Source organism: Oryctolagus cuniculus, chromosome 7 (assembly GCF_051225735.1).
Source record: "Oryctolagus cuniculus isolate XC-2025 breed Fujian yellow rabbit chromosome 7, ASM5122573v1, whole genome shotgun sequence".
NCBI classification, from domain to species: domain Eukaryota; kingdom Metazoa; phylum Chordata; class Mammalia; order Lagomorpha; family Leporidae; genus Oryctolagus; species Oryctolagus cuniculus.
The window spans coordinates 150,823,920-150,850,249 of NC_142873.1; the positions used below are offsets into that span (position 1 = coordinate 150,823,920).

The 26,330-nt window shown below is 49.1% G+C and overlaps 1 protein-coding gene and 1 non-coding gene across 51 annotated transcripts in view; both read left to right on the forward strand.

Annotated features, from left to right (window-relative positions):
• EIF4G3 (eukaryotic translation initiation factor 4 gamma 3) overlaps positions 1 to 10,345 on the forward strand; it is a 376,646-nt gene extending 366,301 nt beyond the window's left edge. For all 50 annotated transcript variants that reach the window (XM_089301376.1, XM_089301377.1, XM_089301378.1 and 47 more), the window contains 3 exons: positions 2,993 to 3,074; positions 4,613 to 4,759; positions 9,306 to 10,345. In XM_089301376.1, coding sequence (XP_089157502.1) covers positions 2,993 to 3,074; positions 4,613 to 4,759; positions 9,306 to 9,487 — 411 coding nt within the window. In that variant the 3' untranslated portion in view covers positions 9,488 to 10,345. The remainder of the gene's footprint in view (positions 1 to 2,992; positions 3,075 to 4,612; positions 4,760 to 9,305) is intronic.
• An 11,603-nt stretch (positions 10,346 to 21,948) lies between these two features.
• On the forward strand, positions 21,949 to 22,109 carry LOC127493887 (U1 spliceosomal RNA). The gene has a single exon (XR_007924424.1). It is a non-coding gene; the product is annotated as a U1 spliceosomal RNA (small nuclear RNA).
• The last annotated feature ends 4,221 nt before the right edge of the window (positions 22,110 to 26,330 follow it).

The window sequence follows — 26,330 nt, forward strand, 5'->3', positions numbered from 1 at the left end:
CAACTTGTTTATTAATTATTGTGAAACAGAAAAAGAATGGTATATTGTCATTGTCTCATTCATTCTTCAAAAATAATTGTTCAGACACTGTAGAAGTAATTCCGCAGGGCCAGACCAGCCTGGCTTCATTCTAGGTCCAGTATTCTTAAAGAGGTGTAAAGCAGCATCTGCCTGCAACACAGAAACCATCATGGGGTCTTCCACGTACAGCTCGTGGCACCCACTCCCCACCCCCCCTTAGCTGTTGGCAGTGGTGCTGCATGTTCTGTTCTGTAGGGAAAACAGGTAATGAAACCTCTGACCAAAACACAGCCCCCCATGCTCAGCGCTGCTGATGGCCCACAGCGATGGCCACCTGATTTGTTAACCAGTCTTAACTTACTCTCCAGAGACCGTCAGTTCCTCTCAAGTGATGTTTCAGGTTAGGCACTCAGCAGAGAGAGAAAGCTACTGATTCTCTACCACAGTAGAAAATTCATCAACTTCAGACTTATTTCTGAATATCTTTGGAATTGTTAGCTTACACACAGAAGTCTGTAATGACATATCTAATTCTTCTAGCCAATCATTTTAAGGCTGATCTTTTCAGTGGGAAATGTCAGGCTGTGCTGTTAAAGGAATTGAAACAAGCATTCTGTCCATAGGCATACGGAATGTAAACTTTGAAAAGTATTTAAAACACCTGCCTAGAAAAAAAAGTAATTCCTACGGTTTCCTTTTGTCACTCATCTGGCGTAGTACAGCATCTCTTAGCAATAAGATAAGATCTTAAGGGAAATAAACTAAAAACAAATCTGGGTACCCGTTTACTCAACATTTCTATATGGATTTTTTTCTTGCCATTCTTAAGAAATAGTGTTAATTTTTTCACCTCCTGAAAGATTTCTTTGAGGCAATGCTTAAGATTAACCCTTAATTCATGTTAAAATGAAGATGAAAAAGCAATATTGGTATATGTAAGAATAGTTGTAAACCACTGAGGAAGTACAGTCTGTAAAATACACTGCAGGGCCTGCGCTGTAGCGGGTAAAGCCACCCCCTGCAGTGTCGGCATCCCATACGGGGTTTGATTCCAGTCCCAGCTGCTCCACTTCTGATCTAGCTCTCTACTATGGCCTGGCAAAGCAGCAGAAGAAAGCCCAAGTCCTTGGGCCCCTGCACCTGTGTGGGAGGCCCGGAGGAGGCTCCTGGCTCCTGGCTTCTGATCAGCCCAGCTCTGGTTTTGTGGCCATTTGGGGAGTGAACCAACAGATGGAGGACCTTTCTCTCTCTGTCTGCTTCTGTCTCTCTGTAGCTCTGTCTTTCAAATAAATAAATAAATCTTTAAAAATAAAATGTTCTGCAGGATCAGGGGTTTAGCCTGATGGTCAGGATGTCCTTGTCCTTGATCAAAATACCTGGGTTTGATACCCAGCTCCACTCCCGAGTCCAGCTTCCTGCTAATTCAGAACCTGGGAAGGAGTGGTTATGGTTCCAGTAATTGGGTTTCTGTCACCCATCTGAGAGGCCTTGCTTGAGTTCCTGGTTCCTTGCTTCAGCCCTAGCCACAGGCAGTTTTTGGCATCTGGAGAGTGAATCAGAAGATGGAAGCTCTCTATGTCTGTCTCAAATAAATATTTTTTTAAATACACTAAAGTTGTGTGATTTTTATTAAATATGGATTGTGTCTTTATGTGGATTGAGTATTGAGGAAAGAATTTTTTTTAAAGATTTATTTATTTGAAAGGCAGAATTAGAGAGAGGCAGAGGCACCAAGAGAGAGAGGGGTCTTCCATCTGCTGGTTCACTCCTCAAATGGCTGCAATGGCTAGAGCTGGGCTGATCTGGAGCCAGGAGCTTCTTCCAGGTCTCCCACGCTGGTGCAGAGGCCCAAGCACTTAGGCCATCTTCCACTGTTTTCCCAGGCCATAGCAGAGAGCTGGATCAGAAGTGGAGCAGCCAGGACTTGAACTGGTGCCCATATGGGATCCCAGCACAGCAGGTGGCGGCTTTACTCACTATGTCACAGTGCCGGCTCCCAAGGAAAGAATTTTTTAAAAGATTGATTTTATTTATTTGAAAGTTGGAGTTATAGAGAGGGAGAAAGGGAGGTCTTTCATCCACTGGTTCACTCCCCAGATAGCTGCAACAGCCAGGGCTGGGCCAGGCCAAAGCTGGAAGCCAGTTCTCCCATGTGGGTTCAGGAGACTAAGGACCCAGGCCATTCTCTGCTTCTTTCCCTGGCATGCTAGCAGGGAGCTGGAAGTGGAGTAGCTAGAACTTGAACTGGTGCCCATAGAGGATGTCAGCACTGCATATGCTGAACCATATACCTAACCCTCTATGCCACAGCACTGGCACCAGAAACAGTGTTTTTAAAAGGATGCACTCTTTAAAAAAATTTTTTTTAAAAGAATTATTTAGCTATTTGGAAAGCAGTGTTACAGAGTGAGAGAAAGAAAGGAAGAGACAGACAGAAATCTTCCATTCACTACTGATTAACTTCCCAGATGGCTGCAATGGCTGGAGCTGGGCCCATCTGAAACCAGGAGGCAGGAGCTTCTTCCAGGTCTCCCACGTGGGTGCATGTGGGCCATCTTCTGCTACTTTCCCAGGCACATGAGCAGGGAGGTGGATTGGATGTGGTACAGCCATGACTTGAACCGGCACCTATTTGGGATGCCAGTATTGCAGGCAGAGCCTTTACCCGCTCAGCCATACTGCTGGCCCCAAAAGAATGTACTCTCAAGTGTACACGGTACACATGCAACACTGTGTAACTGACTGAGCAGAGGATAGGCGGTGGTAGGCACTCTGAACTGCCTGCTTTTTTAGAACGTACTCTCATAGAACTGCTGGTAATGTATTGTTTTTCAATGAATTAAATGTTTAGTTTTTGCAAGAATACAACAAATGTTACTATCTACCTTAGTACCAGGGCAGCCCTCATTTAGGGGAAGTCTTTCTGGTGTGCAGGGGCTCTTTTAAATGTTCCATTTGTTTTTGACTCCAGGCTAACCTAGATGAAAGCCAGATGAGTTCACCCACATTCCTTAGAGCTTTAATGACAGCCGTTTGTAAAGCAGCTATTATCGGTAAGTGTAGCTCTTAACATCTGTGTCAGGTACTGATTCAATGGTCTGAATTTATAGTCTTCAAAACTCGCCCTGTGTAGGCCAGGTTCTGGGCAAACAGGTGCCATTTCTGTTCACAGTGCCTGGTGTTCTCCTGCAGAGAAGCCAGATCTGAGCACTACTGCACGCCTTGTGTCCTTCAGTCCAACAGCAAGCTGCGTGCTCATGGGTGTTGTCTACAACGTGCGGGCGGCATTTCCCTCCCCGTTCCACCACAGCATTCAAGGCCACATCCTCCTCCCATTCAGGAGCCACAATAAATTGATTGCATTATCTTAACCTAACGTCATTCTCATTAGAAAAGTTGTTTTATATAAATACCATAAGGGAAGAAAATGCCAATAGTTTTTTCTGCTCTATGTTTATTTTATATGGTAAGATAATTTTATTGGATGTTTATAAATTGTATAGATAGGTAGGATTAGAATTGGTAGAATGTCTACATATTCTAAGCATCATGCAATATTTAATGAGGATATCTGCTTCACTCTAGGTAGAAATCCACATTTCTGTCAATGTTTCATCAGCCCAGACGTTGTCTCAGAATTTCAGATTTGTCCTTGTATTTTAGAAGATAGTTTCCTGCCCCTTGATTTAGCTTCATTATTAAGATTCAGCTTAAGATCCTCTGTCACATTATTTCTTTCAAATGTTAGTTCTTTAATAAGGTAAATAGCAAACTAAATAGAAAGTCTTCATTTAAAATCACTCTCTGTATCTTTGGAACCATAAGACTTTGATGTTTTAAAATCAAAATTGGAAGTACAAAAGCTGCTTTTATAAACAGAACTTTGTCCCAGTGGTAACTTACAGAGAACATAAAACCTTGGCTTTTGGGCCTGAAGCTGAAGGCTGCCTTCTTTGGCCCCTTGTTCTATCTACCACCGAAGATGTAGGGGATCCTATGTGCCACTAGCACAGTTAGCCTTTTATAGTCTTTTCTTCCTAGGAATAATAGGATCGTCCAGTTCTTTTATTCTTCTGAAAAGATTTGCATTAACTTCACTTTAATTTCCTTTGTTAATGTTTTTTAATTATTCAAATTCCTATTTTATTGCTTTTATTTTTGATAAATCATCACATACATTTATGAGGTAAAATGATGTTTTAATAGGTTTATGTATAAGGGATGATTAATTCAAGCTAATTAACATATTCATCAGCTCACCTACCTATCATTTTTTATGGTAAGACATTTGATCAATGTTACTTTGTAGTTTATGAAGAAACCTGTCGCTTCATTATAATTAAGGATAATAATTGGATGCATTGCTCTTGAGGGAGACCAGCACTCAGAATGACTGCACCTCCGTGTCTTCTGTTACTGCTGAGAGAACACCCGTTAGGTGTGAGAGCCTTACCTGTTGCAGAAGCTTTGCCTCGGACCCCTTGGTTCCTCTTCCCTCGCAGAGACAGATGGCTTCTCTGCACTCAGAAAACTGGAGAGGGTGCTGTGGGTAACGCCGTGGGGGTAACGCCGGTCCTTCTGTCGCCTCCAGCTGACTGCTCGACCTTCCGGGTGGACACTGCTGTCATCAAGCAGAGAGTGCCGATCTTACTCAAGTACCTGGACTCGGACACGGAGAAGGAGCTGCAAGCACTTTATGCGCTACAAGCATCAATAGTAAAACTTGACCAGCCTGCCAGTAAGTTTACCTCTTGGTACAATTATCCCAACCAGTAGTTCAGTTTTATTCAGGGCAAGGCTTCAGAGATGTTTTGGTTTTGGAAAGGGGACAGTAAAAGAGTCATTAGTAAGAAAAAGTCGATAACCAACAAATTTAATAAATCTGAACTTTTTCAGAAATTTTTACTTACTTAAGATACAGGACAGAGAGAGAGAACGCGCGCCTATCTCCTACTTCACTTCCCAAATGCCCACAATGGCCAGGCCAGACCCAGAAGCCGAGAGTGCGATCCAGGTTCTCCTGCGTTGTGACAGGAACCCAGTGACTACAGACATCGTCACTGCTCCAGGGGCCCGCAGTGGCAGGAAGCCAGCGTCAGGAGTGAGCCAGGGGTGGAATTCAGGCCCCCTGCGGATGTGTAGCTCCTCACCTCCATGCTAAGGCCTGTGCCTTGAGTCTTCTATATTCTTGGCCTATATGAGAAAGCGGCGTTAAGAAAGCTAACTGAGGAGCAGGTATTTGGCCAGCGGTTAAGATGCCAGGTAGGACACCTGCATTTCACGTCAGAGTGCCTGGATTGGACTCCTGGCTCTGTCTTCTGACCCCACCCTCCTTCTAATTCAGACTGTGGGGGGCAGTGATATTGAGTCAGGTAGTTGGGTTCTGCCACCCTGCCCCTGCCACCCACATGAGAAACCTGGGCTGTGTTCCCAGCTTTGGGCCCCCAGCCATTACAGGCATTTAGAGAATGAACCAGTGAGTGGAGCTCTGTCACCCATAGTCCTCTCTCTCTTTCTCCCTCTCCCACACCCCCCCCCAAAATAAGTTAAAGAAAACCAAAATTTATATATATGTGTGTGTATGTGTGTGTGTGTGTGTGTATGAAAACTAGTTTATTAGTGATTTAATCCTCATTCTAAGGCAGGTCTAATCAAATTTTCTGCAATAAAAGAAGTGTATCTGTACCATCCAATATGGTAACCATGAACTAACTACATTTGGCAGGTAACACCCTTAAATATAGCAGTGTGGCTGAGGGACTGAAATTTTCTTCTTTCTTAATGTAAATAGCCATATGTGGAGCAGGCGTTCTGGAGTAGCTTGTGAAACTGCATTCCACATGGAGTCTGGTTCAAGCACCAGCTATTCCATGCTTCTGATCCAGCTTCCTGCTGACATCCTGGGAGCTGGCAGATGATGGCCCACGTACTTGGGTTCCTGCCACTTCAGTGAGAGACCCAGAGGGAGTTTTTGGTTTTGGATTGGCCGAGTCCTGGCTACTGTGGACATTTGGGGAATGGCTCAGTGATAGAATATCTCTTTCTATGTGTCTCCCTGTCACTCTGCCTTTCAAATAAGTAAATAAATTTTAAAAAATAAATAGCCACATGTGTCTAGTGACTACCATATTGGATAACACAGGTCATGAAAATGGTTAATGATCTCTAGGATGAAACTCAGAGTCCTCAGGCGCCCACTGAAGGCCTGAAGTGTGGGAACCACGGTTCACTTACCAAAGCATTGTAGGATAGTTGTTAGTTAAGGGTTGTGATTGATTCTTGACTACCCAGGTCTTGGTGGTACTGGTTAATCAGTGAATTCTGTTAAGTCTTGAAAACCCAGTTAAAATGTGCGGTGGGTAGGCTGTGGCTGTCTCGGGGACAGCAGCACCGCAGGCCGTGGCACTTGCAGTTTTCCTTTGCGAGTGCTGCTAAATCCCTTTGGGAAGTAGAGGGAAAGACTGAAACAGACCATCCGTAGAAGAAAGGAAGAGCCAAGTAAGTCTGAGTCAAGAAACCGTACTGGTTCTCTTTCTCTGGAGATCTTGGAAATGTCGTTTGACGTCAGACACTAACTTGTCAAATGGAACAAGTGAAGTCAGGTGAATTGACGCTGTGTGCCCTATGAGTCAGATTAAATTTAAAGTATCTCCAAGAACCGGCAGCTTCAGTTATCCCTGCAGAGAAATCCCCGGTTAATTCTAGATTGACCACCAAGAGAATCCTGGGTGCTTGCTTCCATTTCTTTTTTTTCTTTTTTTTTTTGACAGGTAAAGTTATAGACAGTGAGAGACAGAGAGAAAGGTCTTCCTTCCGTTGGTTCACTCTCCAAATGGCCGCCATGGCCAGCGCTGTGCCGATCTGAAGCCAGCAGCCAGGTGCTTCTTCCTGGTCTCCCATGCGGGTGCAGAGGCCCAAGCACTTGGGCCATCCTGCACTGTACTCCCAGGCCACAGCAGAGAGCTGGACTGAAAGAGGAGCAACCGGGACTAGAACCCAGCGCCCATATGGGATGCCGGCACCGCAGGTGGAGGATTAACCAAGTGAGCCACGACGCTGGCTCCGCTTGCTTCCATTTCTGGATAGAACAACTGAGGTTGACAAGTGACTTCAAGATTAGCTTGACTAGTATAATTATGAAAATAATTATCAAGAAAAATCTTAATATAATTCATTCTAAACCTATTATCCCTAGGTATTTATTGTTTATTCCTCTGCCTCCCTCCATTAATGTGAATGATTAGAGAGCTGACTATAGGTGAATTTTAAAAGCCCATAGTGAGGCCAGCGCCATGGCTCACTAGGCTAATCCTCTGCCTTGCAGCGCCAGCACACTGGGTTCTAGGCCCGGTCGGGGCGCCGGATTCTGTCCCGGTTGCCCCTCTTCCAGGCCAGCTCTCTGCTGTGGCCCGGGAGGTCAGTGGAGGATGGCCCAAGTGCTTGGGCCCTGCACCCGCATGGGAGACCAGGAGAAACACCTGGCTCCTGCCTTTGGATAGGCACGGTGCGCCCGTCGCAGCTCGCCAGCCGTGGCGGCCATTGGAGGGTGAACCAACAGCAAAGGAAGACCTTTCTCTCTGTCTCTCTCTCACTGTCCACTCTGCCTGTAAAAAAAAAAAAAAAAAAAAAAGCCCATAGTGAGTGAATTTTTAAGAAACTGAATATAGAAATGGGTGTTTGGCCTAAGGAGTGAAGACCCCATCGGGGACACCTGCATCCCGTCTGATAGTGCCTGGGTTATTCCCCAGCTCCAGCTCCTCAGTGCAGCTTCCTACTAATGTGACCACGGGAGGCAGCAGTCATGTCCCTACTGATTGCCACCCATATGGAAGTCATGGACTGAGTTCCCAGCTCTTGGCTTCTGCCTATATAGCCATTTAGGAACTAAACCAATGGGAGCGCTCTCACTCTTGCTCTCACTCTTGGTCTCTCAAACCCTCTAATAAGGTTTAATATCTCTAATAATAATATAAGCCATATTTCCATCATGACAATGAATCAATTAAAATTACCCAAAAACAGGGCTGGCACCGTGGCGCCGTAGGTTAATCCTCCGCCTGAGGCGCTGACATCCCATAATGGAGGCTGGTTCTAGTCCTGGCTGCTCCTTTTCCAGTCCAGCTCTCTTCTGTGGCCTGGAAAAGCAGTGGGGGATGGCCCGGGTGCTTAGGCCCCTGCACCCACATGGGAGACCCGGAGGAGGCACCTGGCTCCTGGCTTCGGATCAGCACAGCTGCGTCCATTGAGGCCTTTGGGGAGTGAACCAACGGAAGGAAACCTTTCTCTCTCTCCCTTTCACTGTCTGTAATTCTACCTCTCAAATGAAATATCCTTTAAGAAAAAAAAAAAAAACAAAACTTAAGTGTTCTTCAATAGGAGACAGACTTAATAGATTCAGTAATTCACAAATAACATATTGTACTACCACTCAAAATAATAAAGGAAATCACAATGTGATAGCACAAAAAAAATTATCCAAAAACCTTGAACATTTAAAAAAGCAAATTGCAACTACAGTTTGAATACAGATGAGATAGATTTTGCCTGTATTCTGCAATATAAACCATCACTCTTTTCATGTTAGGAGTCTTTCAGAGGGGCTGGTGTGTGCCCAGCTGCTTGCAATGCTGCATTGCTGGTGGCATTCGAGATCGGTTGCTGGATCAAGTCCCAGCTGCCCTGCTTCCTGCTAATGCGCCCGGGAAAGCAACAGATGAGCCAGCACGTGGGCCCTGCTCACATGGCAGAGCAGGATGTAGTCCTGGCGTCGGGCTTTGTCCTTGTCCAGCCCTTGGCCATTGCAGTCATTTGGGATGTAAACCAGCAGGAGGAAGATCTCTCTCTCTCTCTCTGTCTCTTTCTCCCTCCCTCTTTGACTCTGTCACTCTGCCTTTCCAAAAAATAAACAAATCTTTAAACACACACACACACACACACACATTAGGAGGAGAAAAGTGTATCTTGCATTTTCCCTCCAAAATTTATAAAAAGCCGTCAAACCATGGAGAAACATACAAGGAAGAACATAAAAGTTACCCTTGCCTTTGATTTTCAGAACCATTAGGATGAGGATTCTGTGATATAAAACAGCTTTACTGTTACCCGAAAGTAGCTCAAACCGAGCAGGGAAGCAGGACCAAATTGGACTACGCGGGTCTTCTCTGGGTTGGAGAGTCGCGGTGTCCGCTCACACTGCGGGTGGGGTGACCTGTCTGCGCGCTCGCGTCCCCCCGCCCCTCCGCCGCGGCGCCCCAGCGCTACGACGTCTCTGTTTCGCCCTGCAGACTTGCTGCGGATGTTCTTTGATTGCCTGTACGACGAGGAGGTGATCTCGGAGGACGCCTTCTACAAGTGGGAGAGCAGCAAGGACCCCGCGGAGCAGAACGGCAAGGGCGTGGCGCTGAAGTCGGTCACCGCCTTCTTCACGTGGCTGCGGGAGGCGGAGGAGGAGTCCGAGGACAACTAAACCTGCAGTACCCCCGAGGTCGCGAAAGAAGCAATTTCAGTATTTTTCTAAGTTTCACGTCTTCGCCAATCGCAGTGCAGCAAGGCCAATTCTCGCGGGGACGCCCACGCGTGCACGAGTGGGAGGGGGAGAGGTGGTCGTGGAGGGAACGGTCCTGGAGACGCAGACTGCAGCCTGAGGGCGGGAGCACGAAAACCAAATACACGCATTATTTATAGAAAATATTTTCTGTTTTAATCTTTTCTTTTTAAACAAGGACTCATACTTAAAAAAAAAAACACGTTTAGCAAACAAAAAAAGTTGAGAACTTTTAATTTATTTTAAGGACTGCAAATGCCAGTGTAATTTTTTAATTTGCAGTTTCTGTAAACAACTTGTATAATAGAAGCGCAGAGAAATAAAAGTCCCTCCCCTTCAGATGCACCTCACGTTTGTTTTAAGGCATAGCAGTTAGTACAGATTTAAAAGGTTTGGGGTGAACAAGGTCAGAAAGATTGTTTTGGGTTCGGTTGGTTTTATTTTATTTTTTTTTTTCTTTTGGCATCAAATCTTTCTGCCTGCCTCTCAGCTTGCTTCAGAAAATTAAAAACAAAATCACAATAGTAATCAAAGCATACATAACCTTGGAACAGAAGGAAAGGCTGTGGACCAGAGACCTCCAAGAATTGTTCACAAAGAAAAAGTGCTACCCTGGGAAAAGTACTCTTAATACTTTTGAAATCTTTAGAGCAACTTTAAGGCTTGTAAATACATAGAACAAATATTTAAAAACAAAAAGAAATTGACTCAATACTATTTCTTTTCACTTTCAAAATATAAAGAACAAAATAAAGACAAACATTGCAAGTTTAAAAGAAAGTAAAGCGACTTCTCCTTTTGAAAGCTGCTGCCTGTGCGCCCCTCCCTTGGAGGTGCAGTGTGGCTGTTCATTGTCTAATCCACATCGTGGGGGGTGGAGAGAGAGAGTGTGTGTGTGTGTGTGTGTGTGTGTGTGTCTGTCTGTCTGTCTGTCTGCAGTCAGCAAAGGCAAGCTACTTTGTGGGTAGGGAGGACACTTGTGCTTGGATGGGAATACCCCTCTGGGAGTTCAGGGGTAACTTCCCAGTACCAACTGGAAATGCATTTTGGGTGCTAGCAAACCTCAGGGCAGTTTTTTCTTTTTTGGTTTATTTGGGAAGCAGAGACAGAAAGAAAGCGTTTTCATCTACTGGTTCACTGCCCACAGGCCCACAACAGCTGAGGCTGGGCATGAGCTGACATCAGGAGTCAGGAAGACCCTCCAGGGTCTCCCATGAGACTGGCAGAGACCCAGTTACTTGAGCCATCACCACTGTCTCTCAGGGTCTGCACTGACAGGAAGCCGGAGTCAGGAACCAGTGCCAGAAATTGAACCCTGGCACTGTGATGCGAGATGCTGGCCCCGTAACTCGCGGCTGCACCGCTTCCCCTGAGAGCAGGCTTGTCCATTCCCGTGCAGAACTCAGGACACCGTGTCACTTGGAAGCCACCGTTACCACTGATATTTTAAAATCTTTGATCAGGTGCCCTACAGTGCTTAAGAAATACAAAGAAGTCTTCTAAAGAATGCGACGGATGGGGGGGGGGAGCACTGAGTTATGCTTTCTAAAGTGTAAAACCAAAGTGTGAGGGTCACGCTGCTCCCCATCTCCAGCCTCGCCCGAGCCGTTGTGAGTGTAAAACCAGCCGTGAGCCTCCTGCTGGTGCGGGACTGCAGCACCGCCTTCTCCCCCTCCCGTCTTGCAGTTGTGGATTTTCCATTTCCATTGTTTGTGAGCCTTCACCCTACAAAATGTATTTATGAAGAAAGCCAGACAGCTCCCAAATAAACAGTCTTTGGATTTTGTATCTGGATAACCAAAGGTTTCTGTTGGCTTTCATCACTAAAGAAATGTCCACATTAAGAGCCCTTGCAAGATTTACAAACCCAAGAACAAACTTTTCCCTAGTGAAGTTTTTCTCACGTGCAGTGGGACACACTACGGATCCCCCTGCGTGAGCCTGCAGAGCCCATCCTCGGGTGTAGAAAGCCGTCCTTAGAGAATCCAGCCTCGAAGGCTCTTGGCAGATGTGGACAGCATCTGCCATTACAGATGGGGCCAGCAGAGCTGTTTCGGGAATCTGCAGTTGGAAGGAGCCACCTTGGTCTGTGATACGCTGAGTTTTACCAGCCACCGGAACTGTAGGGGGCTTCAGCCGGGAATCTCTGAGTTACACAGGATGGTTTTATAAAGGTTTTTGCTGTACTCCCAGGAGCTGAGGGGTGAGGAGCTTGGGGAAGGCAGGGTAGTGCTGTTTGCGGGGTCTCATCAGAAAGCAGCTTCCAGTAGGAAAGATAGCCTGTCCATCAGTACAGTCACGCGTCACTCAACGTCGGGGATAAACTCCCAGGAAACGCGGCGTTGGGCAGTCCTTTGTGCAAACGTGGTGGACTAGACTTACACAAACGAGAAGGTGTAGGGCAGTCAGCCAGTGCCCCTGCTGGACACATCAAGGGACGTGGTAAACACAAGGCGTGTGCGGCTGCTGACCTAACGTGCCATGCTGATAAGTAGGCGTGTACGCAAAAATGCTGTGTCACAGTGAGTATCAGTGGCATGATTTATTACCAAGTGTTACGTATTGTGCATAATTCTTTTTTTAAAAGATTGATTTTATTTGTGTGAAAAGCAGAAATGGAGGAGGAGAGAGAGAATCTTCCACCTGTTGGTTCACTCCCCAACTGGGCCGGACTGGAGCCAGGAGCCAGGAGCTTCTTCCAGATCTGCCACAAGGCTGCAGGGGCCCAAGGACTTGGGCCATCTTCCATTGGCTTCCCAGGTGCTTTAGCAGGGAGTTGGATCAGAGGTGGAGCAGCCAGGACTTGAACCGGCAAACATAAGGGATGTGGGCACTGCAGCTGGAGGCTTAACCTACACCACAGCGCCAAATCAGTGCACTATACTTTTATGTGACCGGCAGTAAGTACAGTAGGTTTGCTTGCAAGAGCATCGCCAATGTGTGAAGAATACATTGTACTCTGATGTTGAGAGTTAAAATGTCACTAAACAATTTAATAGCTTATGGGATTACCATGCAGTTCATTACAGACTGAAACATGTGGCACGTGACTATTTTTTATTAAAATAATTTTTACTTTTTTGAATATTAGAAGAGGGACAGTTGGAAATCTCCCATTCATTGGTTCACTCCCCAAATATATGCAACAGCCAGGGCTGGGCCAGGCCAAAGCCAAGAGCCAGGAGCTTCTCCCAGGTCTCCCCGTGGGTGAGACCCGACCACTCAGTGAGGTACCTGCTGCCTCACAGGATGCACGGTAGCCGGCAGCTGGACTGGGGAGTCGAGCCGGGACTCAAACCCGGAACTCTGAAATGGGATGTAGGCATCCCGACGGTGACGTAACTGCCACACCAGATTCCCACCCCACGACTGGTTTTTGGATATGGACAAATGAATGCAGGAGAAAGAGAAAAATCTTTGAACAAAAAAACACAGACATCTGTGGCAGAGGTGATGTTTGAAACCTCATCTGGATCCTGAGACTGCAAAGTCACCGTTGGCTGTCTTGTCCCCGTGTACACAGGACACTGGAGGAGCATCACCTGATGGCAGAATAAGAGGGAGTGAGATGAGCAAACCATGTTAGGCCTGTGACCGCTCCCTGGCCTTCGTACGGGAAGGCAGGGTTGGTGACTGTCTGAAGTACGAGGCAGCATCACCAGCCTGGCAGACCCGCGCCCTGAGCTGCAGCAAAAGCACTTTCACCCATTTCCGCTTTGGAGCAAGGGCGCCATCTTTTCTCAGTCCATTAGGCTACATGTACATATACACGAATTCAAGCCAGTTAATTCAGAACTATTCAGTCATTTAAATGGACGCTTTCTCATTTCTAGCAAAGAACCATGACATCTACTTTTTACTGATCAGAATGATCGTGGTTTTTAAATTCCACTTTTTTGGAATCTGAGAACTCTGCCATCGCACCTTTCCAGACATCAGTCCATCAGTTTATCACCTCTTCAGCAGCCTCCTGGGACCATTTTTAAAGCTTATATATCTTTTTTTAAGGTTTATTTATTTGTTTATTTATTTGAAAGAGTTACACAGAGAGAGGAGAGGCAGAGAGAGAGAGAGGTCTTCCATCCGCTGGTTCACTCCCCAGATGGCTGCAATGGCTGGAGCTGCGCTGATCCGAAGCCAGGAGCCAGGAGCTTCCTCCAGGTCTCCCACGTGGGTGCAGGGGCCCAGCGACCTGAGCCATCTCCAACTGCTTTCCTAGGCCGTAGTAGAGACCTGGATCGGAAGTGTAACAGCCGGGACTCGAACTGGCTGCCATATGGGATGTAAGCACTGCAGGCGGTGGCTTTACCCGCTACGCCACAGCACCGGCCAAACACCCACTTTCAAAAGAAACTCACTTTTAGGTGGTTACACAGACCGACAAGCCAGTTCACAGTGGTATCATACACTTGCTTCATTTAACAAGTGTTTACCAAATGTCCTCTGTGTGCTAAGTAGACTTCATAGTGGCTGAAGTGGTTTTTCTTCTCATGGAGCTTGTGTTCATGAAGAAAACGGGGTGATCCAGTGTGCCTGTTTTGACCCACAGTTAACACTTCTCTCCTGTGTTCCCTGTGTTGCTGTGGGGAGCAGCATTTATGTGCCTTTTGTTCGCGTTTATTTTTCTCAATAACCCCACACTATAATACCCACCCCTGCAGAGTGCACAACTGAGTGGCTTTTAGTCTACGAACAGTCGGGCAGTCATCACCATCACCTAATTTCAGATCGTTTTCATCACCCCAGATCAGATCCCACGCTCAAGAAGTCACTCCTGATGCTCCACCGTCAGCCCTGGGGAGCCACTAACACTCCTTGTTTCCACGGGTGAGCTCCTTCCAGACATTTCCTGGACGTGTGTTCTGCTTCGGTTTGACCTCCAGTCGACATTGAGCAGATGATCCTACCTCGCATGTGTTTGAAACATCAGGAACCTCACAGCAGAGGTTTTTCCATCTTTTTTTTTTATTTTTAAGTTTTGTTTATTTGAAAGGCAGAGTTATAGAGAGGCAGAGAAGTCTTCTATCCACTGGTTCACTCCCCAAATGGTCGCAATAGCCAGAGCTTCGCCAATCCAAAGCCAAGAGCCAGGAGCCTCTTCTGGGTCTCCCACATGGGTACAGGAGCCCAAGCACTTGGGCCATCTGCTGCTGCTTTCACAGACCATAGCAGAGAGCTGGATCAGAAGTGGAGCAACCAGGTCTCGAACCCATACCCATGTGGGATGCTGGCGCTGCAGGCGGAAGCTTTACCCGCTACACCACCGGCCCCAATTTTGCCATCTTTAAGTTTTTATTCTTCAGATATAACTTCCTTTGACACAACTTGGGAATATGTTCACAGCTGTCAGCTAATTCTTTTTTTTTTTTTTTCTTTCTTTCTTTTTTTGGACAGGCAGAGTTAGTGAGAGAGAGAGACAGAGAGGTCTTCCATCTGCTGGTTCACCCCCCAAGTGGCCGCTACGGCCGGCGCATTGCAGCCAGCACCGATCCAAAACCAGGAGCCAGGTGCTTCTCCCGGTCTCCCATGGGGTGCAGGGCCCAAGCACTTGGGCCATCCTCCACTGCACTCCCTGGCCACAGCAGAGAGCTGGCCTGGAAGAGGGGCAACCGGGACAGAATCCGACGCCCCAACCGGGACTAGAACCCAGTGTGCCGGCGCCGCTAGGCGGAGGATTAGCCTAGTGAGCCGCAGTGCGGGCTTGTCAGCTAATTCTAAACAATCCCTGAGAATTCCCCTGTCGCTCTGTAGACTTGGTGTGTCTCTCCTGAGACATGTGGTATCTTCACCCTGGTGTCTAGGTTCTGCTCATTTCTTGTTCTCTTTTCTTGCTACTTGAGTATCTTTTCTTAGGACTGAAATTATTGCACAAATCAAATGCTACTACAACTTACCCTGGAGAAATTGTCTCGGCAGAGTCCAGAGGTGGCCAGTGGCGGGCTGCTTCATTTATTCAATAGACTGAGGCTGCTTTTTTGTCGTGAGAGTAAAAATTGCTCAGTCGGGGGTAGAGATGCCTTGAGAGCAGCTTCTGCTGCTTGGTCCCAGCGCAACAGTCTGCACAAGGCTTCTTTCCATCCCATGAGGCTGAGACACGCTCTCCATATCCCCGAGGAGTCCAGGGAGAGACACTGTGCGCTCACTGCTTTCAAACCCCACATACAGCCCTCGACGGGAGAATGGTAACCTGTTACACTGGAACCACCCAGAGAAAGAATTTACTACTATGTCTGCTCCTAAAATGGGAGGTGATTTACTTGTCAAAAAATTAGCTATATAGACAGCGGAAGATGGCCAGGTCCTTGAGCCCCTGCACCCATGTTGGAGACGCGGAATCAGCTCCTGGCTCCTGGCTTCGGATTGGCCCAGTTCCGGCCATTGTGGCTGTTTGGGGAGTGAACCAGGGGATGGAAGACTCTCTCTCTCTCCCTCTCTTTCCCTCTCTCTCCCTCTCTCTCCCTGCCTCTGCCTCTCTGTAACTCTGCCTTTCAAATAAATCTTTAAAAAAACAAAGTTCTAGAGAATCATGTGCCAGTGATTTGTAATAAATGTTCTATTTTGAAATAAAAGGGAACAGACTTCACAGGCTTGCCCCGCTTCCCAGCCTCCCATTAATCACGCATTTCCATAGAACGTGTGTCTAAACTCAGACACTGGCAGTGGCACGTTGCTGTCAGCTGAAGCCCAGGCCTTTCGGACGTTCACTGATGGCCTATAGTAATGAGAATGTCTCTCAACTTGGGGTCAGAGTTTTTCTCATTTTAAACTGGAGTAGTAGATTTTGGGTGAGAATAAGTGAAGTACCTTTCTCGCTACGATGAGCAGTTACACGCCAGCCGTACGACACCACTGGTGATGTTAACCTTGACTTCCTGCCAGGTGTCTCCTCTCTGAAAGTTCCTTTTTTGCCCCCCCTTTCTTCTCTAATCTATTTGAAAGTCGGTCCCTACATCCAGCCCACACTGGGTGGGTCAGGGAGGCGGGAACAGGAAAGAATCCAACCCTTCTTCCCTCCTGGAGTGAGACTGTCTACTTACATTATTTGGAGTTCTCCTGAAGGGCAGACTTGTCTCCTCCCTGGTTTGTTTGTTTGTTTGTTTCCCAAAGATTCATTTATTTGAAAGAGTTACAGAGAGAGAGGGAGAAACAGAGCGATCTTCCATCCTCTGCTTCACTCCCCAGATGGTCACAACGGCCAGGGCTGGGCCAGGCCAAAACCAGGAGCCAGGAGCTTCATCCGGGTCTCCCACGTGGGTGCAGGGGCTGAACCTTTGGGCCATCCTTCACTGCTCTGTCATTCTGCCTTTGAAACAAATAAGTTAATCTTTAAAAAAACAAAAGCAAAAACTTGAGATGGAGCTAAAATAATACTTTAAGGTAAATAAATTCTTAAGTGAATTTCTTCCTTCTTCCCGCTTCTCCCTCCACCCTTCCTTCTTTCCTTCTTTTATGTTTTTGAGGTAACATTTGTAATCAACATTACAGTCCAGGGCTTAATGCTCTGCTAAATAAAGAGATCAACAGGTAAACAGATCCAGGTGTTAAGCGGCCGTCAGAGGAACCGGTGGGAGAAAATGTTACCTGGGCGGATGTGAGGCGCTGTGCTGATCTCAAACGCTGCGGGCCGTGGGCAGAGCGCTGCAGGGCACTGGGGGAATCGTGTGGTCACGCAGGCGGCCCTTCACCGCCCAGGTCTGCGGCCTCCCGGCTACTCCGCAGTGCTCCTCCGGAGCCGCCCGTTCAGCAGCACTTTCAGTCCTGCTGACGATCCCAACAAAGCAGTGAGGTCTTGGCGATGAGGGATAGTGAACTTTTTATTTATTTATTTGAAAGGCAGAGAGACAGAGATCACCCCTCTGCTGGTTTGTTCCCCAAATGGCCGCAACAGCTGGGGCTGAGCCAGGCTACAGCCAGGAGCAGGGACTCCATCAGAGGCCCGTGTGCACGTTGGGGACCCGAGTACTTGAGCCACGGCCTGCTGCTTCCCTGGGTGTGCATTAGCGCGAAGCTGGAGTCAGAGCAGAGCCCTGGCCCCACTCAGACACCGACATGGGAACTGGCCCTGCCAGTGATTGCCCTTGGGATGCCCTTGGGATGCCATATTTGACTCTATAGGTCCTAGAACTTTGCCACGTCAAATGACTGTCATCCTTAGCTTCCCCTGACAGCATAATGAGAGTCAATGGTGTGTTTGGTGCCCATGGGAGTCGCGTAGAGAGCTTTTAAAATTACAGATCCTGGGGGCCGGCGCTGTGGCGCAGCAGGTTGAAGCCCTGGCCTGCAGCGCCGGCATCCCATACGGGCGCTGGATCTAGTCCTGGCTGCTCCACTTCCGATCCAGCTCTCTGCTATGGTCTGGGAAAGCAGTAGAAGGTGGCCCAAGTCCTTGGGCCCCTGCGCCCACGTGGGAGACCCGGAAGAAGCCCCTGGTTCCTGGCCTCAGATTGGTGCAGCTCCGGCTGTTGTGGCCATCTGGGAAGTGAACCAGCGGATGGAGGACCTCTCTCTCTGACTCTACCTCTCTCTCTAACTCTATCTTTCAAATAAATAAAATAAATCTTTAAAAAAAAAAAAAAGTACAGGTCCTGGGGCTCCATCCCCCACTACCTATTTCCAATCCTAGGAATAAACCTGGGTATCAGGTGTTTTCCTTTTAATTTCCCCACAAGATCCTAATATGATCCAGAGTGGAGACTGTCGTGGGCCAGGTTAATATTGGCCTAAATTAATATTCCAGGCTCTTGCCTTTTACATAGAGAAGAATTCTAAGTACAGGCATGCATTATGATGAGGTTGATTTAGAAAGTGAGACAAATACACAGGCACACGAGGGCTTCATTTTGGGAGAATGGGCTAAAAAAAAAGGTTAAAAAGGGGAGTTTCATACCCTGCTCTGCTCGTCCTGGGTCCATGAGGTGGAGAGAGAGAAGAAGAGCCCCCTCCCCTTCACCAGGCTTCTTCTTAACTTCAAAAGGGGAGCGGTCACAGGTGCAAGCTGGGAAGGGCTCATCCTTCACAGGTGGGATTCCAGGGTCGGGGGGAGGTGCGGCCCCTGCTTATGAACCATCTCCCCACAGCAAGGCCACTTTGGTGAAATCTGACTTATATTTTCAGATTTTTTAAAAAAATTATTTACTTGAAAGGCAGAGTTACAGAGAGAAGGAGGGAGAGACAGAGAGACAGAGAGAGAGAGAAAGAGAGAGAGAGAGAGAGGTCTTTTATCCGCTGGTTCACTCTCCAAATGGCTGCAACTGCTGGAGCTGTGCTGATCTGAAACCAGGAGCCAGGAGCTTCTTCTGGGTCTCCCACGTGGTACAGGGGCCCAAGGACTTGGACCGTCTTCTGTTGCTTTCCCAGGCACATTAGCAGTGAGTTGGATTGTAAGTGGAGCAGCCGGGACTCAAACCAGCATCCGTAAGGAATGCTGGCACTGCTGACGGCAGCTTTACTTGCTACACCACAATGCCGGCCTATTTTCAGATTTTTAAAAATACATTTTGGAGCAGGTGTTGCGGCACAGCTGGCTGAGCTGCCACTTGGAGTGCCCGCATCCTCTATTGGAGTGCCAGTGTGGGTCCCAGATGCTCCACTTCCAATCCAGCTCTCTGCTAAGCTGCCTGGGGAACAGCAGGTGATGGCTCAAGTGTTTGAGTCTGCCACCTGCTGGGAAACCCAGATGGATTCCTGGCTGCTGGTCTTGGCCTGGCCCAGCCCTGGCTATTAGGGCCATTTGGGGGAGTGAACCAGCAGAGAGAAGGTATCTCCTTGGGGCCGGCACCATGGAGCACTAGGTTAATCCTCCGCCTGCGCCATCAGCATCCCATATGGGCACCAGGTTCTAGTCCTGGTTGCCCCTCTTCCAGGCCAGCTCTCTGCTGTGGCCAGGGAGTGCAGTGGAGGATGGCCCAAGTGCTTGGGCCCTGCACCCCATGGGAGACCAGGAGAAGCACCTGGCTCCTGGCTTCGGATCAACACGGTGTGCTGGCCGCGGCGGCCATTGGAGGGTGAACCAACGGTAAAGGAAGACCTTTCTCTCTGTCTCTCACACTGTCCACTCTGCCTGTCAAAAAAAAAAAAAAAAAAAAAAAGAGAGAGAGAGAAAGAAAAGAAAAAAAAAGCTAACTGAGCATAAGGAGTGCTTTAGGCTTTTGATGTCTGCTACGTAACAGAAACAGCCCTTCCCGTGGCGCAGTATCCACGACACACTGGTCACGTGTTCAGACCCTTTGTAAACGAATTTGCTAAGCGGTGCAAGGCAGCTTCTTACGTGGTCTCCGCACCAGCTTGTGACACAGAAGGTGGCACCGAGCAGGGCCCAAGTGCCACGGAAGTCACCTGCCTGGTAACCGTCAGAGCTGAGACTCGAGCTGGGAGGCCATGCTTCCGAAAACGACTTCCCCAAGCGACAGTCTCCATTCCACACTTTGGCGGGGGAAGCGGACAGGCCCTGGAGCTGCACTGATCACAGCCGGGAGCGTAGCCTTGCCTGCGTTATTTAAAGGAGTTTCCACGCTGTAATCATGACACCATCCACCCCGTGGGGCTCCCAAAGGAGGCCAGGTGGAGCACCCGGTGTCTCCCCTGTGGCCCCTCGTTCTTTCTCCGCCCCGCTTTATGCACAGTGAGCCTTCCCTCCCCGCAGGGTGGGGACTGTCTCTCTGTCAAAGGCCATGTGAGAACGGTACCATCACTCAGCGGCCATGCAAAATTATCAACTGAAAAATTAGCCTGCTCCAAATGTCCAAACTTTCAAGTTCTGCCGGCGGTCGCCTTGGCAGGGCCAGACCGGAAGATCTCACAGGCTGGACGCTCCGCACCCAAGAGAGGCCATGGTTTGTCTGACCACTTTTCTTGAATGTTCTCTGTATTGTTCAAGTGTGTTTGCGTTTTTATTTTCCTGGTATACTCTGAAGACTCGGTCTTCTGTTTTGTCTTTTGGTTTGTGTTTTTGTTTTTCTAATTTGACAGCTCCCATCTTCTGGTTCACTCCCCAGATGCCCACAGCCACGGGAGCTCAGTCCACACGGGTGGCAGGGGCTCCACCGCTGAACCACCAGCACGGCCTCCCAGCGTCCATGTTAGTAGGAAGCTGGAGTCAGCAGCAGGACCTGGGACCAAGGCCAGCGCTCCTCGTGCAGGACGCTGGTGTTTAATCTGCATCTGAACCGCTAACCTAGTGCCTTGCTGACTCTAACAGAGCTGGGGCCAGGGGCTGTTCCCAGGGCTCAGTGAGGCCTCCCAAAATCCCCTGCGCCCTTCTCAAGCTGTGCGGTGCCCTGTCTAGGAAGAACATGACGAGTTTTCGCTACAAAACTCTCATTTACTCCTGAAAGTACCAGATACTTAGAGATGCCCACTGTGTCATGTGCAGCCCTGGCCTTGTTCCCGCTGTTGGCAACGCCACCACTTTGGGCAGTGACCCAGCTATGTCAAGGGAGATTGCTTGCTGGTTTATAGACAAGCAGGATATAAAGCAGTCATGGAAATTGTGTTAAATTTGACAAAGCATCTTTGTTGGGAATAGGAGGGGCATCACCAATAAAGATGTCAATTTAAGGCCGGCACCGCGGCTCAATAGGCTAATCCTCTGCCTTGCGGCGCCGGCACACCAGGTTCTAGTCCCGGTTGGGGCGCCGGATTCTGTCCTGGTTGCCCCTCTTCCAAGCCAGCTCTCTGCTGTGGCCCGGGAGTGCAGTGGAGGATGGCCCAGGTCCTTGGGCCCTGCACCCCATGGGAGACCAGGAGAAGCACCTGGCTCCTGCCTTCGGATCAGTGCGGTGTGCCGGCCGCAGCGCACCGGCCACGGCGGCCATTGGAGGGTGAACCAACGGCAAAAGGAAGACCTTTCTCTCTGTCTCTCTCTCTCTCACTGTCCACTCTTCCTGTCAAGAAAAAAAAAAAAAGATGTCAATTTAAGGGGCCAACGCTGTGGTGTAGCGGGTGAAGCCACTGCCTGCGGTGCCAGCATCCCATATGGGCGCCGGTTCTAGTCCCAGCTGCTCTTCTTCCGATCCAGCTCTCAGCTATGGCCTAGGAAAGCAGAAGAAGATGGCCCAAGCCCTTGGGACCCTGCACCCGCATAGGAGACCTGGAAGAAGCTCCTGGCTCCTGGCTTCGGATGAGCTCAGCTCCAGCCATTGCGGCCATCTGTGGAGTAAACCAGAGGATAGAAGACCTCTCTATCTCTCTGTCTCTCTCACTCTCGCTCGCTCTCTCTGTAACTTCCAAATAAATAAAAAAAGATCTTTAAAAAAAAAAAAAAGATGTCAATTAAAAAGCTGAACTCATAATCTTGGCCCCGATACACGTGACTCTCAGGAATTCTGCTCCTGGGTGTTGAAGCTCCTGCAGGCTTGTTGCAAGTGTTGTAAGAACGCGCAGCGACGCTTACCTGGCAGGAGCGACACCGCCACCACGAAGGTGCTCCCCAGGGCCAGGCTCGTCCGCTGCACTCTGGCTGTGCCGACCCTGCGATTTCCCCAAACGTGGGAAACTCGGCTGCAGAATGTGTGGTCGTGGGGGACTGCGTCCACGCTTTCCCCTAAAAAAGAATACACAGTGAGGGCTGCCGTATGACAGAGCAATAAGCTAACGACTGCAGTGCCACCATCCACATGGGCGCCAGCTCGTGTTCCGGCTGCTCCACTTCCCATCCAGCTCCCTGCTGATGATCTGGAAAACCAGCAGAAGATGGCCCAAGTGGCTGGGCCCCTCCCGCCCATGAGGGAGACCCAGAAGAAGCTCCTGGGTCCTGGCTTTGGCCTGGCCCAGCCCTGACTGTTACTGCCATTTGGGGAGTAAACCAGCGGATGGAAGATCTTTTTCTCTGTTTCTCCTTCTCTCTCTGTAACGCTGCATTTCAAATAAATAAATAAATAAATAAATGTATGTTTTTCAAAAAAGAGGGGCCGGTGCTGTGGCACAGCAAGTTAAAGCCCCAGCCTGCAGTGCCCGCATCCCCTGTGGGCGCCAGTTCGAGTCCCAGCTGCTCCATTTCCAATTCAGTTCTCTGCTGTGGCCTGGGAAAGCAGTAAGAGATGGCCCAAGTGCTTGGGCCCCTGCACCCACGTGGGAGACCTGGAAGAAGCTCCTGGCTCCTGGCTTCGGATCAGCTCAGCTCCAGCCATTGCAGTCATTTGGGGCGTGAACCAGCAGATGGAAGACCTCTCTTTCTCCAGCTGTTCAACTCTCTGTAACTCTCTTTCAAATAAATAAAATAAATCTTAAAAAAAAAAGAAAGGAACCCACAGTGGTTAAGACTTGTGCTGCTTGCGCCCCATATTGGAATGCCTGGGTCTGAGTCCGGTTCCATTTCCAAACCCAGCTTCCTGCTACTGTACACCCTGGGGAAGCAGCAAGAGACACAGCTCAAGTACCTGGGTCCCTGTCAGCCATGTGGGAGTCCTGGACTGAAATCCAGCTTCCTGGCTTGAGTTCCAGGCCTCCTGGCTATGGCCTAGGCAATCCGGCCCGGGCTGTTGCATTTGGGAGTGAACTAGCAGATGGAAGATCTCTGTCTGTCTCCAGTTTTCAAATAAAATGAAAATGAATAAATAAGACTCCAAACCAATTTCTTCATCGCTATGCAATTTTACTTTGTTTTATAAAAGAATAAGATCTTTTTGGATCTCTAAATAAATAAATAAATAAAATTTTATAATCCTTTCTTGCCTTGTTTCTGATCACTGTTTCAGACTCAAGTTTTCCTTTAACTGCTAGATTTTGTTGGGAAAAAAATCCGTCCCCTTTACACTTCTCAAACTTCCCCAAATCTGCAAAGAAAAGATGCTGGGGGGCCAACTCGGTTTGCTGGGACTTTTCCAGGTTGAACAGCTGACATTTCTGCCTCCCACCCACCCCCAAGCTCCCCACAGTGGCGAAGTCAGGACCTTAGTCCCTCTGGGGCTCACTGCACTGACCCTCCCGGTCACCTCTGGCCATCACCCCAGGCCCGACCGCAGAGACTGCCCAGGAAGCCCCAGGTGGGAGCCGGACGAGAGCAAAGCAGCTGTTGGCACACTGACTTCAGGTTACACGGTCAGAACACAAGGAGGCAAGTTCCGCGTTTTACTACATCTGGCCAAAAAGGATCTTTTCGATCTGGCTAAATGCTCTGGCACTGACAAGAGAGGAAAGACATCAGTCCCAGAATCAGACTTGAAAACGGGCTTGAAAGCGAGTCTTGTGGCTTTCCCTGGAGTGGCAGGGCTAAGTGCCTTGGTTATCTTGTTTCGATTCTGTTCCCCACTGAAAGACACTGTCGTAACATTTCCAAATGTGTTCGTCCCCTGCAGGGCAGAATTGTCTCTCTGCCCAATAGATCAAATGCCACAAACTAAAGACCCATTGCAATGCTGAGTCAAGCCGACACTTGGGAACCTGCGTCCCATATCCAAGTGCCAGCTCTGCGGCGTCTGGTTCAGCTCCCTGCTAATGCACCGGGAGGCAGCAGATGATGGCCCACGCGCTTGGTTTTGTGCTACCCATGTGGGTGGACTTCCTGGCTCCTGGCTTCAGCCGGCTGAGCCCTGGCTGTTGTGGCCATTTAGAGAGTGAAGCAGCGTATGGTAGATCTCTCTCTCTCTCTCTCACTCAGTTTCAAGCAGATGAAAACAAACATTTTACAACCCTTATCCTGAAAATGAGAGTAAACGCTTGGCCCATCTTTCAGACCCCCTCAGGTTAAGAGTTGAAGGGAGAGATGCTGACCCACCGCAGGGCAGCGGACACCACAAGTATACCCCAGGGTGAAGGTGATTTGGTAAAGCTTGCTTGCTGCTTTGGTACTAATTCCTGGTCCTTTACGCAAAATGGCGCTTCAGGATTCCGACTTTTTCTGAGTTTAAGAAACAGGTTTTTTAGGTTTTTTCCTTTTTTTTTTTTTTTTTTTTTTTTTTTTTTTTGACAGGCAGAGTAGACAGTGAGAGAGAGAGACAGAGAGAAAGGTCTTCCTTCGGTTGGTTCACCCTCCAATGGCCGCCGCGGCCGGCGTGTTGCACTGATGCGATGGCAGGAGCCAGGTACTTATCCTGGTCTCCCATGGGGTGCAGGGCCCAAGCACCTGGGCCATCCTCCACTGCACTCCCTGGCCACAGCAGAGAGCTGGCCTGGAAGAGGGGCAACCGGGACAGAATCCGGCGCCCCGACCGGGACTAGAACCCGGTGTGCCGGCGCTGCAAGGCGGAGGATTAGCCTAGTGAGCCGCGGCGCCGGCCAAGAAACAGTTTCAGAGTTAGCTGGCTGCTGCTGCCAGTGGAGAGAGGGAGACGCACCACTGGCAGGGAGGACCTGGGGACACGGCTTCCAGTGTCGTGGCCTCTGCCACCCTGCAAACAAGAGGAGAAACCCCGGCGGGCGGGGGAGTCACAGTAAACCTCGTTCTCGGCCTCCACTTGTGGCTCAGGGGTACGAAGTGTCAGGGAGGCACGTGCCTCACGCGGGAACTCTCTTGCCAACCCTTCTCAGGTCCCATAGACTAAGAGCGACCTGCAGCCCCAACCCTGCCGGGACCACACATTCCGAAGGCGACACAACCCAGCCCTGGTTTTGCTTACTTCCGCATGACATCCCAATCCCGCAGCTGTGATCCCTGGTCAAAGGAACAAAAACTGTCTCTCCCATCAGCTCGTCAGTTACTCTTCGCTGTAAGCCGCCACTGGGGACGCCCACATGCAGTATCGGGGAACCGATTCGAGTCCCACAGCTTTCTGCTGGTGCGTCCTGGGAGGCAGCCGCAGTGGCCTCCAGTGCCTGGGCCCCCGTCACCATGGAGGAGACCCAGATGGAGTTCTGAGCTCCTGGCTCCGGGCTGGCCCAGCCCTCGCTGTTGCTGAACTAAGGGGTAGAAGATCTCTCCCCCCGCCACCCCAACTCTCTCTAGTGGGTGAAAACAAACATCCGTAAAAAAATTGTTCTTCAAACCTCTCTTGTTGACACAAGGTGGACTATGAGTAAAAGAGGTACATGTTGAGGGGACTTCAACGAGTTTGTGCAAAACGAAACCCAAAGCTGCATTTATACAGGCGCCAACAACGTGAAATCCGTGCCCGGTGTTTTCATCATATGCATTCCCCACGAACTGTTTGAAGAGTCCCTCATGCGTTTCAGTGCTCAGCTGCTGCCTCCAAGCCAAGAGCTCCGGTCTGGAACATTCCTAAGAATCTGCAACTTTTTCCATCCTGAAGCCCAACACACTGAAGTCACCTAGGTTGCTTCTCTAGGCAAAACAAGACCTTTTACCAACAGAATCCCACACCTGTAGAATAGAAGGATAGCAAGAAGAGAAAAACACCAAAACCAAGACCAACACCAAAAAGCCACACTACCTGGTTCACCAATTCCCATGATCACTGGCCAGGAAATCTGCAAAGCTTGCCAAGTACTGAAGTTTAAGCAGGGACTTGGCTTCTAAGAAAGCGGGTGTTGGCCGGCGCCGTGGCTCATTTGGCTAATCCTCCGCCTGCGGCGCTGGCACCCCGGGTTCTAGTCCCAGTTGGGGCACTGGGTACTAGTCCCGGTTGCTCCTCTTCCAGTCCAGCTCTCTGCTGTGGCCCGGGAGTGCGGAGGAGGATGGCCCAAGTGCTTGGGCCCTGCACCCCATGGGAGACCAGGAGGAAGCACCTGGCTCCTGGCTTCAGATCGGCGCAGTGCCGGCTGTGGTGGCCATTAGGGGAGTGAACCAACGGAAGGAAGACCCTTCTCTCTGTCTCTCTCTCACTGTCTATAACTCTCTCTCTCTCTCTCTCTCTCAGTCTAACTCTGCCTG